The 19603-nt window shown below is 37.5% G+C and overlaps 1 protein-coding gene across 3 annotated transcripts; it reads left to right on the top strand.

Annotated features, from left to right (window-relative positions):
* Positions 1–2548: 2548 nt before the first annotated feature.
* GOLGA7 (golgin A7) lies at positions 2549–18364 on the top strand. Of its 3 annotated transcripts, none has more exons than XM_033104713.1 (6): positions 2549–2667; positions 2884–3016; positions 8197–8349; positions 13311–13412; positions 14454–14516; positions 16950–18364. In XM_033104713.1, exons 2-5 carry the CDS (start codon positions 2906–2908, stop codon positions 14499–14501), a joined length of 414 nt encoding a protein of 137 aa, XP_032960604.1. In that variant the 5' UTR covers positions 2549–2667; positions 2884–2905; the 3' UTR covers positions 14502–14516; positions 16950–18364. The 3 variants fall into 3 exon arrangements, with proteins under 3 accessions (XP_032960604.1, XP_032960606.1, XP_032960605.1); XM_033104715.1 differs by having other exon boundaries at positions 14449–14516; positions 16950–18336; XM_033104714.1 differs by lacking the exon at positions 2549–2667 and having other exon boundaries at positions 2799–3016.
* The last annotated feature ends 1239 nt before the right edge of the window (positions 18365–19603 follow it).

Below are 19603 nucleotides of genomic sequence, written 5' to 3'. Positions count from 1 at the left end.
GGGAGAACTAGACAATACAAAAATTGTATAAAGAACTCATGCAACTCAATAACAAATAATAATAATAATCTGATTTAAAAGTGGGCAAAGGACCTTAATACATATCTTTCCAAAGAAGATATACAGTCAACAGGTATGAGGAAAGTTGCTCAGCATCTCTAATAATCCAGGAAATGCAAATCAAAACCACAATGAGATATCAACTCACACTTGTCAGAATGTCTTTTATCATAAAGACAACAGATAACAAGTGGTAGTGAGGATATGGAAAAAGGGAACCCCTGTGCACAGTTGGTGGGAATATAAATTGGTACAACCACCATGGGAAATAGTATCGAGATTCCTCAAAAAATTAAAAATAGAACTACTATATAATTCAGCAATCCTACTTCTGGGTACCCATCTGAAGGAAATTCAATCAGTATTTCCAAGCGATATCTGTATTCCAGTGTCATTGCAGCTTTATTCAAAATAACCAAGATACAGAAATAATCAAAGCATCCATCAATGGATGAATCGGTAAAGAAAATGCTATATATATTAAAAAGCATATGTTCGTTACATATGTACATATCTCTATATCTTGTATGTATGTACATACATGTATATCTTACAGGAAAACAACTCTTAGAAGATTACTGAGTCAGTAAGGAAACATTAACTACAGGGACAAACACTAGTAGACATTTAATGAAAAACAGGATCAGATGATGGAACACAGTAGAAAATCCAGAAATAGACACACACACACAACTGATGTTTGGCACAGGCACAAAGGCAATGCAGTGGAGAAAGGGGAGTCTTTTCAACAAACGGTGCTGGAACAATCAGATAACCATATAAGGGAACATGAACTTCAATCCATACCTGTGGTAGGTAGGATAATGCCCTCCCCAAAATGTCCACACCCTCATCCCCCAAAATCCACGAGTATGTTAAGAGAATGAAAAGACAAACGACAGACTAGGGAAAAAATATTAACACATCATGTATTTGACATAAGACTTTTCTCTAGAATATATAAAGAACTCTCAACACTCAGTAATAAATAGCAAAACAAACATAAACAAAAAAATGGCAAAAGATTTGGACACTTTACCAAAGAAGGTATGTGAATGGCAAATAAAAACATGAAAAGATGTTCAAAAGCATTAGTCACAGAAAAAATGAAAAGTTATAACCACAAGGAGATATAACACAAGTGCTGGTAATGAGATGGAGCAACTGGAATTCTCATACACCGCTTATAGGAATGTAAAATGGTACAACAACTTTGAAAAATAGTTTGGCAGTTTCCTAAAACGTTACCCTATGACCCAGCCATTCTATTCCAAGATATTTGCCCAAGAGAAATGAAAACATATGCCTGTACAAAGACTTTTAGATGAATGTCCAATAGCAGCTTTATTTGTAATAGCCCCAAATTGTAAGTAACTCAAATGTCCATCAACAGGTGAGTGAATAAACAAACTGTGGATGCTCATGTAATGAAATACTATCCAGCAATGAAAAGGAAGGAATTCTTGATAACAGAACAATGGATGAATCTCAAAACAGTCTATACGAAAGAAGTCAGACAAAAAGAGTAAATACTGTATGATTCATTGTTTATACAATTTAAGGAAATGCAAACTAATGTATAGTGACAGAAAGCAGATCAGTGCCTGGGGAAAGGGGCTGGAGAGGGGCAGGAAGGAGGCATTACAAAGGAGCATGAGGAGCCTTTTGAAAGTGATAAATGTCCACTATCTTGGGTTTCATGGTAGTATACACATGTCAGAACTTATCAATTTGTCCACTTTAAATGTTGTTTATTATATGCTATTTATGCCTCCATAAAGCTCTTTTTAAAATAAAAGAAAATTTTAGAAATATATAGAAGGCAGGATCAGACAGTGGTGCTAACAACTTTTATTAGCCACCAGCAGATAAGGGTAAGGTAGGGTTCTTTGACTGCCTTGCAAAAGTATGCTGGGTTAAGTGAGGGCACCAGTGGGCATGGAGAGAAGCAGAACTGCTTGTTCTCTCAGGTAAGCTGAGGGGTGTGGGCTGGGGTACTACATGAAAATCTCTGGTGTAGGAGGAACGATAACACCTCAGAGAACAGTTGGAGGGAAGGTTGCTTGACAGTCTAGCCCAGGAAGGTTCTTCGTCCTCCCTTACTTCCGCCCTGTTGTCAAATGGATCCCCAGTAGCCTGCTTTGTATTTTTAAATTTGTGTGAGCAGTTTGTTTCCTACAGATAAAATTGGGTGGTGTCCCAGCAGTGAAAGTAAGCCCTTAGAATCAGTGATCAGAAATTATCTCACTACCATCAGTAGAGAAATGACGTAACCGGGAAATCCCACGTCCCAAACTTCTGCAACCTCGGGTCGGACCCGGCTTCCACAGTTCTTCCCCGCCCCTCCCTCCAGCCCCGCCCGGCCCTTTCCTGCTGGATAGGCTCCTCGGGGCGGGGCGGGAAGCCGACTCGGCCCGGGCCCCGCCCACGGCGCGCGTCCCCGCACCGCAGCGCGCAACCCAGGCAGAGTCGCTTTACGGCCGGAGACGAGGGTGGGTCCTAGACTTAAGGTAGAAGGCCGAGCTGAGGGGCGGGGAAAGAGGCCTTTTGCGGCAGGACGTAAGTGACGGTGCAGGCGGCGCGACAGCAGCTGGAAGGGAGAGGCGGGTTCGTGTTTCCCGGGCCGAACCGGGCTGTGGGGGGCGCGGGTCCTGGGCAGGGGCCTTGGCTAAAGGCCCGCGGTGACAGCATGGATGAAGGGGAGTGGGGCAGGGGTGGCCCTGGGCTGCTTGGGGCGGTGGGTGGGTTTGAGGGGCTGGCGGGCTGGAGTCCTGGGTCCAGGCCGGGGATCTGACCCGTGGTTGGTGTCCCACGAACCCGCAGCGCGGCCCATCTTGTCCTCGCCATGAGGCCGCAGCAGGCGCCGGTGTCCGGGAAGGTATTCATTCAGCGAGACTACAGCAGTGGCACACGCTGCCAGTTCCAGACCAAGTTCCCCGCGGAGCTGGAGAACCGGGTATGCTGCTTGGCTCCCCGCACCTGCCCTGGGGCGAGGGAGGGAGACTTCTCAGGGAAGCCAGAGGGGCATGGGCTGCAACCCTGGCCGCGGAGTGTCTCGCGGCTCAGGGAAGGAGCAGACGTAGAGGGGGCGTTGGCCACAGCTGTACGAAGAGGGCCACTAAGCAAGACCTGGTATTGGGTGGAGGGAGAATAAGGCCAAGCCCCCAGGTGTGTGACCTTACAGAACTCTGATGTTCAGTACCGGGAAATCTGTACCCCGGAGTCTTCCCCGGCTGTTCTCCTCCACCACCCCGGGGTATTGACAGCAGTGATGAGGAACTAATTCCTGGGGCTCCGGGCCACCTAACTCATCATGTTGTGAGCTGTATCTTCCTACCTCACCACCCAAGAGGAGTCATCATGCTCATGACGGGCGTTTGTGGCCACTGTGTCGGCAGGAAGGGTTTATTAAGTGCTGTGCCAGGCAGTGCAGACAGGCCTTCTTGGAACCTGAAAAACATAGGTCATTAGATGGGCCTGGACAGGGAAATATTAAGAACAAGGCTTTAAATTTGTCATTCCCAGTTACAATCACTAGGAGCCACCTGTGTTGTGTTGGTTTGCATACCAAAATTGTCATCAGGACATAGGTGCTTTGGGCAACCCTGCATACAGAAATGGAGGTATGGGATGTTTCCCCTTTCTCCAGACTAAGTAAAATAATCATATTTTAAAGATCCAGTGAAGTGAGCCATGTGAATGTGTGTGTTTTCTTGTGCCTACATATGTTCATCCACCCAAAGAGAGACTCTTGGTCTTGAGCCATATTACCTTACATATATTTACTGTTCAGAGGTCAATTTCTGGTCAGATGGAAGCAAGTTTTGTGGCTCGTCCCTCTTTGACCAGGAGGGTGAGGGACAGAGAGGTGATTAGGCATGCTATGGGTGTGCGTCTAAGAAATGCTGGTCATGGAATAAGTGGGTGTAGATGAGTCTGTGATAGAGAAATGTGTAGCAGTCATTTAAAACCAGCTTGTAGCAAGGTAGGTTGTTCTACCTGATGGCCAAGGTTGAAAATCAACAATGATCAATTATAGTGTCCTTCAGCTTGATTTATAACCTTGGGCAGGTTAGTGGCCCAAGTATGTTTTCTTTAAATGCAAATTAAAGATCAAACTTGTCTTGTAAAGATGGTTTGTAGATTAGCTCGTTTATGAAATGCCATATGAATGCTGCAATTTGCTGTCACGATGTTATGAGTTAACTCAGCCTGACACTACGAGGTCATTGCCACAATGGTTTGAAGAGGTAGAAATTGAGCAAGTTGCCTATTGGCTAACGCTACTAAATGTTGTTTTTAAAATAATTTAACATCACACTTAACATGTTTTACATGTTAGGACTTATATGAAATGGATCAAATGTTTTCTTTTTAAGCCTCTCATAGCAACTCTGACTTAAACTACTTACATGCTTTCAAATCAGAATGTAAACTATTCTTTTTCCCCCACACTTACTTGGATGTTACAAGATTCCTTTCTCAAACTACAAACTCATAGTTGAGCCAAATATATGTATGCAGAATCAGACATTAGCCTTCCACTCTGTGTGTGGTAGAGCCTTTATTTTATAGTCAGAATACAGAATCATAATGTAGTTACAGAACTCCACTGTTTCTTACAGGAAAGTGTTGTTTCTAAATTCTGGAGTCCTTTTATTTCTTTGACTTCTTACAGCCCAGAACTTCTTGTAATTCTGAGTACTGTATGGAATGTTATATGGTGCTGCCAATTGTGCCTTTGAATTTTTTTTCTTTTTAAATGTTTGGGTTAAAACACTAGCTTATATTTAAACTGCTTGGGAAAGCTTTGATTTCTTTTTTCTGTGTTAGATTAAATTTAAATTACAGGTTTAAATTTTCCTTGCTTGATGGAAAATTGAAAGGTTTCTCTCTTTGTTTCTCAACTAACCTTAGAAATTGTACTGATTGCTCTGCCACTAAGGCTGATTTTCTTTTTGTGAAAACATCACACTTGGCAACTTAATAGAGGAAGAAACTAATACACGAGTGTTTTGTATTACTTTAAAGCATTAAAAACACACACACATTTGTACCCTTTAATTTGGGAGTGAGGACAAGTTCTGTCTATTAACAAGTTTACCTTCTCCACTGCCTGTTAAAATGTAGTACTTTAATGCTAAAGTGCTTTGTTGCCAGGACAGTTCTTTAAAGGAAGCTTTATTCTTACTTTAGCCAAAATACAGGCATCTTAAGCATCTTTGGTCTGAGCAGAAGAGAAATGCAACAACTATTATTGAGGCATTTGTTACCCTACATACTTTTAAAAATGTATCTCTACATCTGGTCAGTAGAAATTACCTTTGACTTGTGATCGCTTTAAGCTTCAGCCCTATGCTTTCTACCATGCAGTTGTACAAGAAATAAATTCTGGGAAAATGAGTTCGATTCCTGTTTCCATTGTGACTTTCAATATTTATTGATCTGATTTTGTGTTTGGCTCCAACTTCGGATATATCTAAATTTTGAAGTAGTTCCTATTTCAATGTCTAAGTACCTAGGGGAGGATGCTAACAGCCATTCTTCATAGCACCTAACGGGAGTCAGATGAAATGCTCACATTTGTTCTGTCGAGCTCTTGCATGTTAAGTAGGTTCTTTGCCTTTACTGCTGCCTATGATGCTTTTTACCTTTTTTCTCCTTTTTAAAATAACCTTTCAAAGAAATTCTTGGCTTTTTAAAAATCTTTATTTCTTTCTTTCTTAACCTTTTAAAAAAATCCTGTAAAACACAAGTCAATTAAAACTAACAACAAAAATAATAAAAATACTCCTTCACCGTGTTTTTTTGTTTATTTGTTTAATGATCTGTGATTTGCCTTCATCCTGTAAAGCACTGCAATCTTGAAATAACTTTTAAGCATTAGTGTTGCTGGTATGATCGGTCATTCTGATCTGAAAGAAATAAAATGTTTCTGGTTTGGATCCCATGGTTTTGAATCATATTGTGTCCAAAGAAGTGTTAACTAATTCAAAGAACTTTCTTTATCAGATCGTAACATTGTAGGTAAATTAAATATGTTTGAAATTATTTAGACTTTTGTGAATTTACTGATAGACAAACTGAAGGCATTAATTCAGGCGTAATTAGGTGAAGATTACAGTTTACTTGTAATATTTCTTCGCTAAACTATTCTCCTAAGTCTGTTTTCAGGGAATGAGAACTCTGACATAGGTTCTACAGATGACCATTCTTGACACACCACATCGTCAAGTGGTGGCTCCGTGAAGGAGCAGTGCCCTGGCTCTCAGCACAATCTCCACCCACCCAACCCTTGTCAGAAACGCTAATATTCTGGGAAATTAAAAGTAGCTCCTTTTGAAAAACAGGTAGAGCCACCACCACTTTAAAGTTACATTCAACTTTTCCATGACATTGGCTTATTGTATCCTCAGAGTTTTCACACGAAGGACAAAATGATTACAACTGACTCAAACCTAAAAGATTTTAATAGCTTAAGAATTATGTTCATAAATTGTTTTATACTTTCAAAATATCATGTTCTTGAGATTATTTTGTCCACTGAATATTGAGGTGCTTTGACTTTTTTCTGAGTATCTCTATATAAGTCTTCATAAAAGAGAATTCATTTGTAAGTAGTTATTAGTTTCAGGAATAAGGAAAATATGTGAGAGAAGCCTTAGAGTAAGGACAGATAAATTGTGCTTTGTTACCAAGAATGATAGTATGGGATGAAATTCTCTACTAATGGGGCTTGAAAATCCTAGAGTAAAGTATTAAGATTTAAAATCTACAGAGTACTGTTAGAAAATTAAGTGATATTGGAAGAAGAAAGTAAAAGTAGGTGATTAGACTGAAAAACGGATGACAGTAGTACGGTATTAGTGTAAATGTAAGATAATGGCGTCACTGAATAGAAAGAGGTAATAGGAACGACTTAGTGTGTAGAGTTATGCAGTAGTTTGAGATTTTGCCTTGTTCAATGTGAGCTTTAGTACCAAATAGCTACTGTAAAAGTGAGTCCCATCACTTTTGACTAAATAGAATACAAAACTTGTACCTTTGATCTTTCTGCTTAAAATGGCCTTCCTTCCCTTTTTTTTGCCTAGTAAATTCCAGTGTTTAGGATCACCTGCTCTTTCCAGATGAAGGGAACTTCTGCCTCTTTTTCCCCCCGCCATACTGTACATATGCCTCTATTGTAGTACTCTGTCAGTTTATTGCATTTTTATGTTTACATGTTTGTTCTGTTTGCATGACGGTGAACTCCTTGAGGATGGACACAGTGTCTTATTCATCTTTCTCTAAGAACTATAGTAATATGTACCGGTAGGTGCTCAGTAAATGTGAACGTGAATAAAAGGAAAGACGGGGGGACATGGTTGGCTCAGTGGTTAGAACGCTCATAACACCAAGGTCACTGGTTCGATTCCCACATGGGCCAGTGAGATGCGCCCTCCACAACTAGATTGAAAACAACGACTTGACATGGAGCTGATGGGTCCTGGAAAACCACACTGTTCCAATATTCCCCAATTAAAAAAAAAAATGATCGAAGAATTGTATGATTTAATTTACGTAAAATTCAGTATAGAGAATAAGGAAACACCATATTGAGCCTTGAAAATAGCCAGTGTTTGGGCCTGCCCAGTGCCTCAGGTGGTTGGAGAGCCGTACTCCTATTGCTGAGGTCGCCGGTTCGATTCCCACATGGGCCAGTGAGCTGTGCCCTCTACAGCTAAGGTTGTTTACAACAGCTCTCCCTGGAGCTGGGCTGCCGTGGGCTACCACTTGCTGCCATGAGCAGCCCGTGGCCATGACCAGCAACCGACTGCCTCAGCCGGAGGAAGCACGAGGCTCATAATACCAGCATGGGCCAGGGAGCTGTGTCCTACACAACTAGACTGAGAAACAACAGCTTGAACTGGAGTGGCAGGGGTGGAAGAAGGGGGAAAAAAAATATCCAGTGTTCACAATACAGATAAACACTAAGCAGTTTCAGTAACTTAGGTCCAGATTTAATTACCTAAGATATTTGCCAACTATTAGATAAGAATTTTGACAAAACTGCAAAATAAATTAGTGATAGCAAGCATTAGTGAGTTGCAGATCTTTTTTTCCGAAACTTATTTATAAATTCTTTTTTCCATACAGATTGATAGGCAGCAGTTTGAAGAAACAGTTCGAACTTTAAATAACCTTTACGCAGAAGCAGAGAAGCTTGGGGGTCAGTCATATCTTGAAGGCTGTTTGGCTTGTTTAACAGCATACACCATCTTCTTATGCATGGAAACTCATTATGAGAAGGTAAGAATACGTTTGTTTTCACAAAATCTCTTAAAATCATGAAGGTGAATTTATTACATGTTTATGTTTACAAGATGGCAAATGCCATAAAAGTGAAAGAGACGTTTATACTAATAATAATTTGAATATTGTTGTTGCACCGATGTCCAGAACACAATAGAAAAGAGTCCTGGGTCTTTCAGAAACAGGTCAAAATTGATATATCTACTTGGAGTTGATGTATAAATGTTCAAATTGGCTTATACTTAAGAAGAATGTATAAAATCTGTGTTTTCATTCTACCTAGCTTTCTGAGAATCCTTTTACTTTATTTCCAAATTTCTATCTTCAGGCTTATCTTCCCACCTGAGTTTTTGTCTTCTCTGTCCAGCTGCCTGCTAGACCCAGAGTTACTAGCTTCTCAACTTAGATGTCCAAAATCAAACCTCACACCTCCCCATTTTGTTTAATAGCACCCTTTTTCAGTACCATTGTTAAGTGTGGGGGATGAAGGAGGGGGAAAACTTTATCAGTTGTCAGAGATTGAAATATCTTCCATTTTTCCATTCATTAACTTTTCATCATTTCCTCTGCTACTATCCTAATTTATGTCCTTTTTACCTCTCTCCTACACTATTGAAATAGTCTCCTAACAAGACTCATTTCTTCCATTCTTTTACTTTTCCAGCCAGTCTGCTGCTGTCTTCATACGACACAGCCTACTTCTCCACTTCTCTTACCACTCCTGCTAAGTCGGGCCTTCCCTGACTTCCCATTTATTGCCGCTGAGTAAAGTTCAAGCCCCTTCTGAGGCCGACGTCCAGCTTACCTTTTCGGCTCTATCTCCCTCCCCTTCCTCACTTTATCTTTCAGCCAAACTCTGTTACTCACTGGTCACCAAATGTACCCCCCAAAGTTTTCCTCCACCTAGATGCCATTCTTCCTGTGTTCAGTTCTCATCAGTCCCTTACGTCCCACTTTCATCTAACTTTTCCTTGCTCTTCTAATCAAGAGTGTTTCTCCCCTTTGTACCCCACAACATTTTATTTGTATCTGTTTTCTGGCACTATCACCGTCTGCTCTGAAATGTAGCAGTTTACATCCTTATCTTCCCTGTCAAATGTGTATTTTTCTTGAGATCGAGGACAGTGCCTTAATCATTTTGTGTCCTCTTCATGCCAACACCATTTTGTAGATATGTTAGGCACTCACTGAATGTATGTTAAAGGAATGAATTTAAGTTAATCACAGTGAACCCCCTATATCCATTAAATTCTGACCATGTTTTAGAAAATGAAATGCTGTAAGGATACCTATATTATACCCCATGTACGTAATAGAAATGTCCCCGTGATTGTCTTGTACTCCATGTAGTAGAAAGCAGATACTGTTGAAGCTAAAATATTCGGAGCTAGCGTTGCAAAAAGGGTATGTTTAAATAAATAAATTAGTAGTTTATATCCTTCTACATATCATACCGAGAAGCAGCTTTCATTCCTGTTTAACATTCAAAATCATAAGTTATAAAAAATCACTATCAGCTTTCAGTCTGGTTTGTCATAGCAGCTTCTCTTTAATAATACATTTGCTGAGTGCAGGGACAGGGGAGTCAATGTGGTAAGCAATATGCAGGGGATGAAACTGAATGGGGCAGACCTTGTGGAGTTTATAATGTAGTGCATAATCACTGCTAATAAGGAAACAAAACCAACAAAATTGTAAATTATGGTAAGTGCCTTGAAGAAAACAAACCCTCCTGTGATAAGGCCTCTGAAGTGGTAATTAGCTGCTTATGTAAAGGATGAAAAGCCTGGGACCATTCAAACAGAGAGGCACTATATGTAAAGGCCTTTTTTATTTCAAGTACAAGTAATCTTTTTTAGCAGCTGCTAGTTTATTTAGCTGCTAAAACATTTAGCAGCCCTTAATTTAAAATTCTTTTGATTGTTAATCTTGGAAGGTAGTTCTCAGTGTCAGAAATACAATGGAAATTGATTGATCCTGATATATGTTTTAAGTTGGGTTCATAGGCAGTATATAAAGTACTACATTATAAGTCTAATCAAGGTCTCTTTACAGAGTATTGTAAAGCAAGTAAAGAACAAATAAAATTGGTCAAGAAACCAAAATTTAAGGCATGGCCACCTTTTTTTAAATAGGTCATTTTATTTTAGAAACTGGACATAAATAACTAGATCATGGAAAGTGAATAATTGAAATGGTCATAATTAAGATACAATGTATTTATGCTTTTAAAAGAAACTTTTTAAATGTGTATTTGTATTTGATAGAATGATAAAAGTATAAAAACAACCACCCTCTCCCTCTCTCTAGTTTGTTCTTTTTGAATTTCCGTGCTATTATTTTTGACTTCATGAAAGGACAGGATTGAGTCATTTAGTCTTTATTGTTTTAGGCACTAAAATTTCTAGTCCACAGTCAGCCAAATGTAATAGGGCTTACACTTTGTCATGTGGCTTAAATTTTTTGAAATTGTAAATAGGCCTTTGAAAACTCACTAGAACAATCATGCATTTTTTTTTCCTATAATGTGCTATTTATTGATTTAAAATGAAGATAAAGACTTCAGTGTTATTGCTCTTTGTTGCTGCCCATTATAATTAGGGAACAAATGGGCTTGTAGAGGTTCTCTCAGTAGCTGTCTGCCTTGTTTATCAACTAAAAAACATGCCTTCTGCCTAAGTGCTGTTTTCTGTAACAAAAACTTGGTTAGAAGGAACTTAGATATTTTCTAAAAATATTATGATCCTGGTGTTCTCACTTAGCCTCATTTAGGATACTTTTTCTTAAGGGTCTAGTAGGCTTTCTCTGGTTGAATATTCTTGAGGAGGATAACAGTCTTTCCTGAGGTTTGATTGTGTTTAGCTTTATAAATGTTATGCTTTGTACATACTATACACATTGAGATGTTATTGAGGGTTTGGGGATAAGAGATAAGTTCAGTATTGTAGTTTGTTTTGACATTGACTTACCAAAAATAGTAAAGTATGAGTGGAATCTAAACATAAGGTATCTTGGGGGTGAGAATGGTGCTTTGTCCTGTCTGCGATGCAGTTTGAGTTTACTCATAGAATGCTTTCCTATTGCTAGAGAGACTAAGAGTTTAAAAACATCTTGTTTAGGACAGTGCTGCCTTCACCAAAATAGTGCAAGAGGATTTGGAGCTTATACAAAAAACTCTTTCTGAACTGATACCCAAGTGCACATGATTGTTATTAGAAGTTTAAAGAAAAACCTGCATAACAAAGTTGTGCTTGAATAAAATACAGGAATGCTGTTTCTTAGCTAGTAACCTGTACACAAGGAGAGAGGGAGGAAAGCTGTTCTGAAGGAATCCTTTCTTTGAAACCAGCCATGCAAGCATTTTTCTGAGTGTCCCCCTAGTATAAATGGACCTCGGTGAGGGGAGACTGACTCTCCAATTTCCAATTCTGGCAGGTGAGCCGAGAAGGAAATTGGAGAGAAGATTGAGAGTCCTGAGTTTAGGGGCTACATCCTTCTGAAATTCATTATTTTAGCATGATTGACAAACTCAGATAGTGCCTGAAGGTTTTTGTTGTTGTTGTTGTTTGTCCATAAAGACCAAGCACTGCTCAAATTCTTTGAGAGTTGAATGTAGGAGAACGATATGTGTATTACTTCAGTTAATTGGGTGAAAAAAAATCTTTTCTTTAGAAATAGCATTCTTAATTTTTTACGTAAGAACCCTGCAGCTTGCTCTTTTAATAACATCATGCTCTTTTTAAAAAGCTTAAAATATGAGACTGTATTACTCCCAAAGATGTAACCTGAATAAACTATTTAAGTTATTTTCCTTCAATAAGAAAATTTGTTATACAAACCAAATAGAGTTTTAAATTCTAAATCAGTTTATACTAAAGCACCTAAATTGTAACATCCTAAATTGTTTGGCCTGGTACATTATAGACCCACACTTAAATCATTTCTTAATTTCCAACTTTATTTTCATAAGTTCTTTTTTCCCTTTAAGTTGTGATCACATTTATCTGTGACTATCATATGCTGATAGTGTGAATTTAAGAAAATATATAGTAATTAAAGAACCGGATCAAAGCCTCTTTGAACATTAGAGCCAGAAAAGGGTTCTGATGACTTTGAATCTGAAATAAAACATGTAACTCTTTGATTTTGTATATAGTTATTAAGATTTATTTTCTTCTAGCTTATCTGTCTCAGAATTGCCCTTATTAAAGCTGGAGATTTGGCAATTTCCAGAAGTTCCTTTGTATCCTATCTGGTTTTTGTCTACATTTGCTTTGACTTTTACAACCTGAATACAAAACTTATAAATTGAAGTTCCGTCTAGGACACAAGAGAAAACTACAAGTAGCATTACATGCAGTCATGGAAATGATATAAGATGCTTGTAGTCATCACAAACTCCACGGCAGCTAATGCCCACATGCTTTACAAAGGAAATAAACTGTTCACTTTCAAATTAACTGGGCTACCTTTTGTTATAAGCCCACTTTGTATCATTACTTAAAATTAATGAGAACGTACAAAGGAGAGAAGAAGCAGTTCTTAAGTATTAAAGGGGAAGGCCAAGGAGTACCCTTGATATTAGAGGATGTCACATGAACAACACTTGATGAGTAGGGAAAGAGAAAAGCTTAACTAAGTGTTGTGTATATAATCGTCTATATATGCAGGATTGAGGTGACTAGGAGGTAAGAAGGAGGGGGATTGGTTCTCATGATTTTGTTTGCATTTGTACTTACATTGCATTGAAAATACTTGAGACTAAAGAGTCCGTCATGCTGTGCTATGTTGTATGTGACTGGTGTGAGCCAAATAATCAGAGCTGTATCCCCCCATATGAATAGCTATGACTTGTTTTGAAAACTAATTCCACAGCCTGAACATTTTGAGATTCAGCTGATACCTAAAGGGGAATCTGATGAAATTTGTAACAAGCTGGTGGTGTTTCTTTCTGTCAGGTTCTGAAAAAAGTCTCCAAATACATTCAAGAGCAGAATGAGAAGATATATGCTCCCCAAGGCCTCCTCCTGACAGATCCTATTGAGAGAGGACTTCGAGTTGTATCTTTTTAGACCAGATCGTAAGATCTAAATATCTATAAAGAGAAAATTTCAATGGTGCTATTTGGCGTTGGCTAAATTTAACTCCCTTGTCTTGTGTTTGCCGGAGGGATTGTCTTTGTGAATGGCATAGCGACCATAAGCCTCCTATCGCCAACATTTTTTCTTAAAGCGTCTCTCTGTCCTTTGCGCTGTGCAGGTCTCTGTGGATTGTTTAGTATTCTGGTTATTGTCTTTCTTGGTGGTTTTGAGGGCATCTTGTAGTAATAATGGGGGTGGTATGAGTAATGCATTTCAGCTGCAGAAACTCTGAACCTAAAGCCCCTTTGAAATGCATAAACTCATAATGTGTGGTGAGACTTGTCATCCAAATGAATTGCAGTTCCATGGGTTCATCTGACTAGTTGAAATCAGTTGCAGCTGCCAGATGTATAATTTCATTACCTTTGACATACTGTGCATATTTTTAGAGGCAGTAAGCTTTGAAAATCACTAAGTGAATTTGGTAAATAAAATTGCAAAAAGCTAATTTAGCTTGATAACTGGAGTAATGGATAAAATAAATTTTTTTAAAAACCTAGGTCAGATAATCCCAGGCCTTCCTGTTGATAATTTCAGCAGTTTTATTATACTCTGCAGCGATGGTTCTTAACATTTTTGGAGGTCATGAACTCTTTCCCAAGAAAAAAAGTTTGCATATAATTTCAGAGCATTTTGAACCCCTGAATTTATTACCTCCATAGATTCTCAGTTAAGAACCACCTAGTTCTACAATATTCTTTTTAAGAACTTTTTTTCAAAAAATAAATAATGTTTAGGGAGGAGCTACAGGTAGAATACTACAAGCAATTACGTTTCTTAAATTTTTCAGCAATGTGGGAAAAGCATCGTATTTAACTTAAGTAGAAGTTTTTCATAATTTAAAAATAAACAAGGCCAATTGAAGGAAAAGTCTGTGCAGATCATGCACATTATCTTGCCATAGTCCCAGTTTCTATGTTATATTCTATAGTGTGTTTTCTTAACAGCCATGCTGTTTAGATTGAAATTACCATTTATGAAGACAGAGGCATGAGCAGTGGAAGATAAACCATAGAATTAAAGGTAAATGTGAAATTATATGATTTACATGAAATTTTTGTAATTTTATAGGATGCATGAATTTTCTTCCCTGAAAGGTAAATAAGCCGTTAAATAGTGGCATATTCTCTGTATTGGCTTAACATTTAAGGTGTGTATTTAACTCAAGTTCTATTTGTTGATACAGAATTTAATCAGGATTTTTTTCCCCCTGTATTGTTTTCATACTGGGTTTTTTTTTTTTTGTTACTTTGTTTTTTGGATTTTGCTTATTTTGTGGGGGGTATCTTTATATTTCAAAGCTATCATAGGCATTTAAATAGTTGAGTTTTGCATATAAGAATCAGTTCAAATATTTCCCTGCCTTTATGACAAATGGCTTTAAAAAACAAAAAAACATTTTATAGTGGAGTGGGGAAATTATGAATATTTCATAGCCCTGTAAAAGACACCTTACCTCTAGTGGGCAGAACCATAAATTTTATTCTTTTATTTCAAATGTTTATGTTCTTATATATTCATCAAATGATCTTAAGTGAAAAATAAATTAGGTAATACTAATAGAAATCTATAGGCAAAATCATGTAGAATCCATAATACATTAGCATAGTCACAGAAAATTGTACTTTACTGTTTCTGCCAATTTCAGTCATTTACTCTTTCTACAAATAATGTTCTGCTGCTGTGCTTTCCTAATTAACTTTGTTTACAGGTATCTATCACTAATTAACAGGCAGCACAGAGATAGAATCTACCAAAGCAAACATATTCCTTCCTAGGGCAACAATAATAATAGCTACTCTCAGGTTACCTGCTATGTGCCAGGTACTATACAAATGGTACTTCGAGTTCTTATAAGAATTCTGCCAAGTATTTCTCCATTTTACAGATGTGCAAACCAAGGTACAAATAGATTAAATGATGTTCTCAAAGTCACACAGTTAATGAGTATTGGAATATGAACTCAAGTCTGATTGACCATAAAACCTCTGTTTTTTTATACCATAATTCCTGTAAGTACTTGTAGCAATAAGAATATGGAGAATAGGAAGAGTTCATCAGATTATTCTAAGTATTTATTCTCTTCTTTCTCAATACTTTTTAAAAAATACATTCTGTATGCTCCTGTACCATTTATTGAATCCTACAGACCAAGTAACATTCCAAAGCGGTCTTCTTTAAGCACAAGTGAATGTGTCACCTGTCTCTAGAGCCAAAGACCTAAATGAGGACATCATCTGCCGTATCTTTTATTTCTTTAAAAAAGGCTTTGTTTTTGAAAACTTAGTATTATTTGTCCATACACTTTCTCATGTACAGTTTCCAAACTGATATTTCTCAGACGAGCAGTCAGGAACCTTATGTGTGGTTTTTGTTTTATGCCATTAGAATAAGTTTGTTTTATCAATTGCAGCTGCATTGACTTGGCACAACATTTGTCATGACTCATTTTGCAGCTATTATTGCTAAATATAATGCTTTTCTGAAGTGGTGTAGGGTTTTAAGCAATTACACACTAGAGACTAATCTATCAATATTCAAACAACTGTGAAATTTTGAAATGGTAAAGATTTACATTAGAGACTTCTGGATAGTTTCATGAATGCAAATATTTTTGTTTAACACAATTTAATTTTCAGAGCTATATGTTCCTCAGGCCCAGGATCCAGTGTGGGCTAAACTCTTGGAGGAGGGGAGAAAACTAAAATTCAATTCTACCATTTTTCTTAAGTCTACAAGGTGTCTGCAGGTTGAAGCACTATATGAGAATTAAACTAATGATTTAACAAAAGAGGACGCAAATCATGGAGATGGTCTTTATTTAAAAAGGATCTTTAAACAAAAATATTTTGCTCTTTTTAATTTTTTAAATATCTTTATTATTAAATAGACTGATGATTGTGTTTTTCTTTTTTTGGATTAAGATCGTCTTTAGTTCAAAAAATGGAATATATCATTCTGTGGGATATATCATTATTCTATCACAATACCTTCATGATAATAAAAATAGCTAGCATTTGTTAGCATTTATTATGTGCCTTCACTGTTGTAAATGGTTAATTTTAATCATCACAACAACCCTAAGAGGTACATACTGTTATCCCAATTTTTCAGATGAGGAAACTCGGGCATAGAGAACTTAAGTTACTTGTCCAAGGCTGAAAACTAAATCAAGGCAGCCTGGCCCCAGATTTGCCTCTTAACCCCGTGCTATACAACCTCTCATGACATGATTGGTGAAACAGCCAGCTACACAGGGCTTGGATCTCTATAACTATTGAACTATGTACTCACTTAGGCACGTAGTACAGATTCAAGTATTTTATAGATAGAATCCTGGGTAATAGAACGTAGCCCACATATTGGGCACTCATATCAGTTGGTATAAGAGAGATGGTTTAGAGGTGATTTTTAGCATCCTTTTCTAAAACCTTTACTTTTCCCCTCTGACTATAGATCCCAGCTCCAGCTGGGACCCTTCATCTATCCACTGGCCAATCGCAGAGTGTCCCCTACCTCCTCTCCAGAGCATCATTCCTTTGTAACTGCTGCCAGAGCCACGGTGCCATTTACTCCAAGGACTAACTTTCTAAAATTCCACACCTGGAGTGACCTCTAGTCGCTCAGCATCCACTTTGTGTCTCCAAATTATGCAGGACTCTGTAATCTTTTGATTAGTTTCTGAGAAAATGCAGTGAAGCATTTCACTTTTTTTATTCAAAGCCATTAATAAAATAATGCAGTTGGTCAGCCCAACGCAAAGTTTATTTCTTATCTGCCACCAGTACCAATGGTTCTCTTCATTCCTAGGGCCAGCTTCCCAGGTGGCTGTAGACTTCAAAGGGATGTTAGCCAGTATTCAGTCTTATTCCCCCAAATTAATAAAATGCTTTTCTCCAGGGTTTTGGTGAAAGGTAGACTGTGTCTGTGGTTTTATTAATGCATCTCCCAAATTTCAAAGAACTACCAGTTTTTCCATGATTTTTATCTTAAAGATCTGTTTCTGCTGTTCAGTTCAAAACTGAAGTTCATTGGAAAAATAATGTACAATGTTACTTGTTTTATTATAGCAATTCCTAATTAAAGCAGTATTTAATGCAATTTCCAGTTATTTTTTTTTTGGAGAATTTTATTATTATTGTATTACCTTAAATGTTGGGAAAATGTGGTATGTATTATTGTTTGTTCCTTACAAAAATAAGTAAGCACAATAAAGTGGATGCTAAACCATCAAACACATAAATATCCCTGCTGTGTCCCTGAAAGTGTAACAAGCAAGTGTAACAAATATTTTAATTATAGTTTTGTTATAAATATAACTTACGAGAAAAAAATTTGATAGGAATAATACTGTATATTGCTAATTTTTGACTATCCCTACTGGCAAACCTTATGATTCATAGACTTTCCTCATATACAGTATTCAGTGCACAGAAATCTTATGATTGGTTCAAGTACAGTAAGTTAAGTAATTTCCAACTAAAACTCTCAAGTCCGAGTCAGTATTTCTAGTTGTTCTTTTGGTTGTATGTTCTTGGTATCAGGGCTTCTTATGCCCTTCATTCATATATGGGGTTTGAGAGTACCATATTTGGGAGAGTTAAGTATATTAGGAGAGAATGAAACAGTTAAAAGTTTTACTTTCAGAGATATTGTAGGTGCTAATAATACTGGTTTAATCTTTCAGATTTAATTTCTTTTATGGATCTGTTAGTTATTCAATAAATCCCTTAGGTCTGTGTAATATTTTAATTGTATAAAATTCCTTTGTTACTTTATAGCCTGTAATAATAATGTCTGTCTGCCTTTTAAACCGGTTGCAATAACTTTGCTGAAATATTAACATATTAGTAAAACTTTTCTTAAACAAATTGTCTCTGTGTCATGTTTGGTGTGATTCGGTAATGTGATAAATGATGTGGCATTAAATTTGGCAGTTAGACAATATGCAGTACTAGAATTACCGGTGCAGTATAGCTTTGTATTTTTGAACAGATTATCTCACATTTATATAGTGTGTCACACTTTTCAGTGTTTTACATGCTTCATTTCATAAGAGCAGGTATGTTAGCTAAATAGATAAAAACCAAGAAATAGTCCCTAACAGTCAAAAATGTATTCAATTAAAGAAATGAGAGATTGAGATGTTTCATTAGGAAAAAAATGATCAGTTATTGTTAATGTCTTGAATCATCTGATTACTTCATTGTTGTTTTTAATGAATTGCATTTATAGATATTAACAGCTTATAAAACACAGTTTGTAATCCAACTTTTTTTTTTAAACTTCTTCCCCTCGCTCCTGCTGCAGAGCACTTTTTTTTTTTTTTTTAATTTTTATTGGGGAACAGTGTGTTTCTCCAGGGCCCATCAGCTCCAAGTCGTTGTCCTTCAATCTGGTTGTGGAGGGCGCAGCTCAGCTCCAAGTGGTCCAGTCACCATTTTCAATCGAGTTGCGGGGGACACAGCCCACCATCCCAAGCCAGAATTGAACCAGCAACCCTGTTAAGAACTCGCACTCTAACCAACTGAGCCATCCGGCAACCCCCCCCCCCCAACTTTTCTTTTGTGAGATTATTTTTCTTTGTAAGATTTTTAGCTTTTTTTTTCTTACCCAAATAAAAAGAAGTAGTAAGACCTGAATTAAGTTCCTTCCATATTCCACTTGGCCCTGGCTCCTAGCAAAAGCTCAAGTTATAGTTTCTCAGGAGTAAACATGCTTTGTTTCTTGCTTTGTTGTTTGTTTTAATTTCATACAAAGGAGATGAGAGTATTAGTGTTATATTTGATTTATATGCTTATCTCCCCTTCCCTTTGCCATGCTTCTCTCTTCTCCCACCCCAACCCCTCAGCCCAACAATGGAAACTGAGAATTCTATAAGAGCAGAGATTGTTTCTACTTGTCCTTACATCCATCCCTAATTCCAAGCATTATCATGCATGGTACTACATACATTTAGCACTCACATATTTGTAAAGTGAATAAATAAGATATAAGTTGACAGGTCAGTAACAGTTACTTTACTGCATCTTGATTAGTCAGGTGCTTGACTTGATAAGATAGTGAATTGTATACTCCCCTTTTAAAGTCTTGTTCTAAGACTGGAAAGA

This window comes from Rhinolophus ferrumequinum, chromosome 4, assembly GCF_004115265.2.
Source record: "Rhinolophus ferrumequinum isolate MPI-CBG mRhiFer1 chromosome 4, mRhiFer1_v1.p, whole genome shotgun sequence".
In the NCBI taxonomy this organism is placed as follows: Eukaryota; Metazoa; Chordata; class Mammalia; order Chiroptera; family Rhinolophidae; genus Rhinolophus; species Rhinolophus ferrumequinum.
Note: the sequence above shows the minus strand (reverse complement) of the source record. Positions and strands in the feature narration are given on the sequence as shown.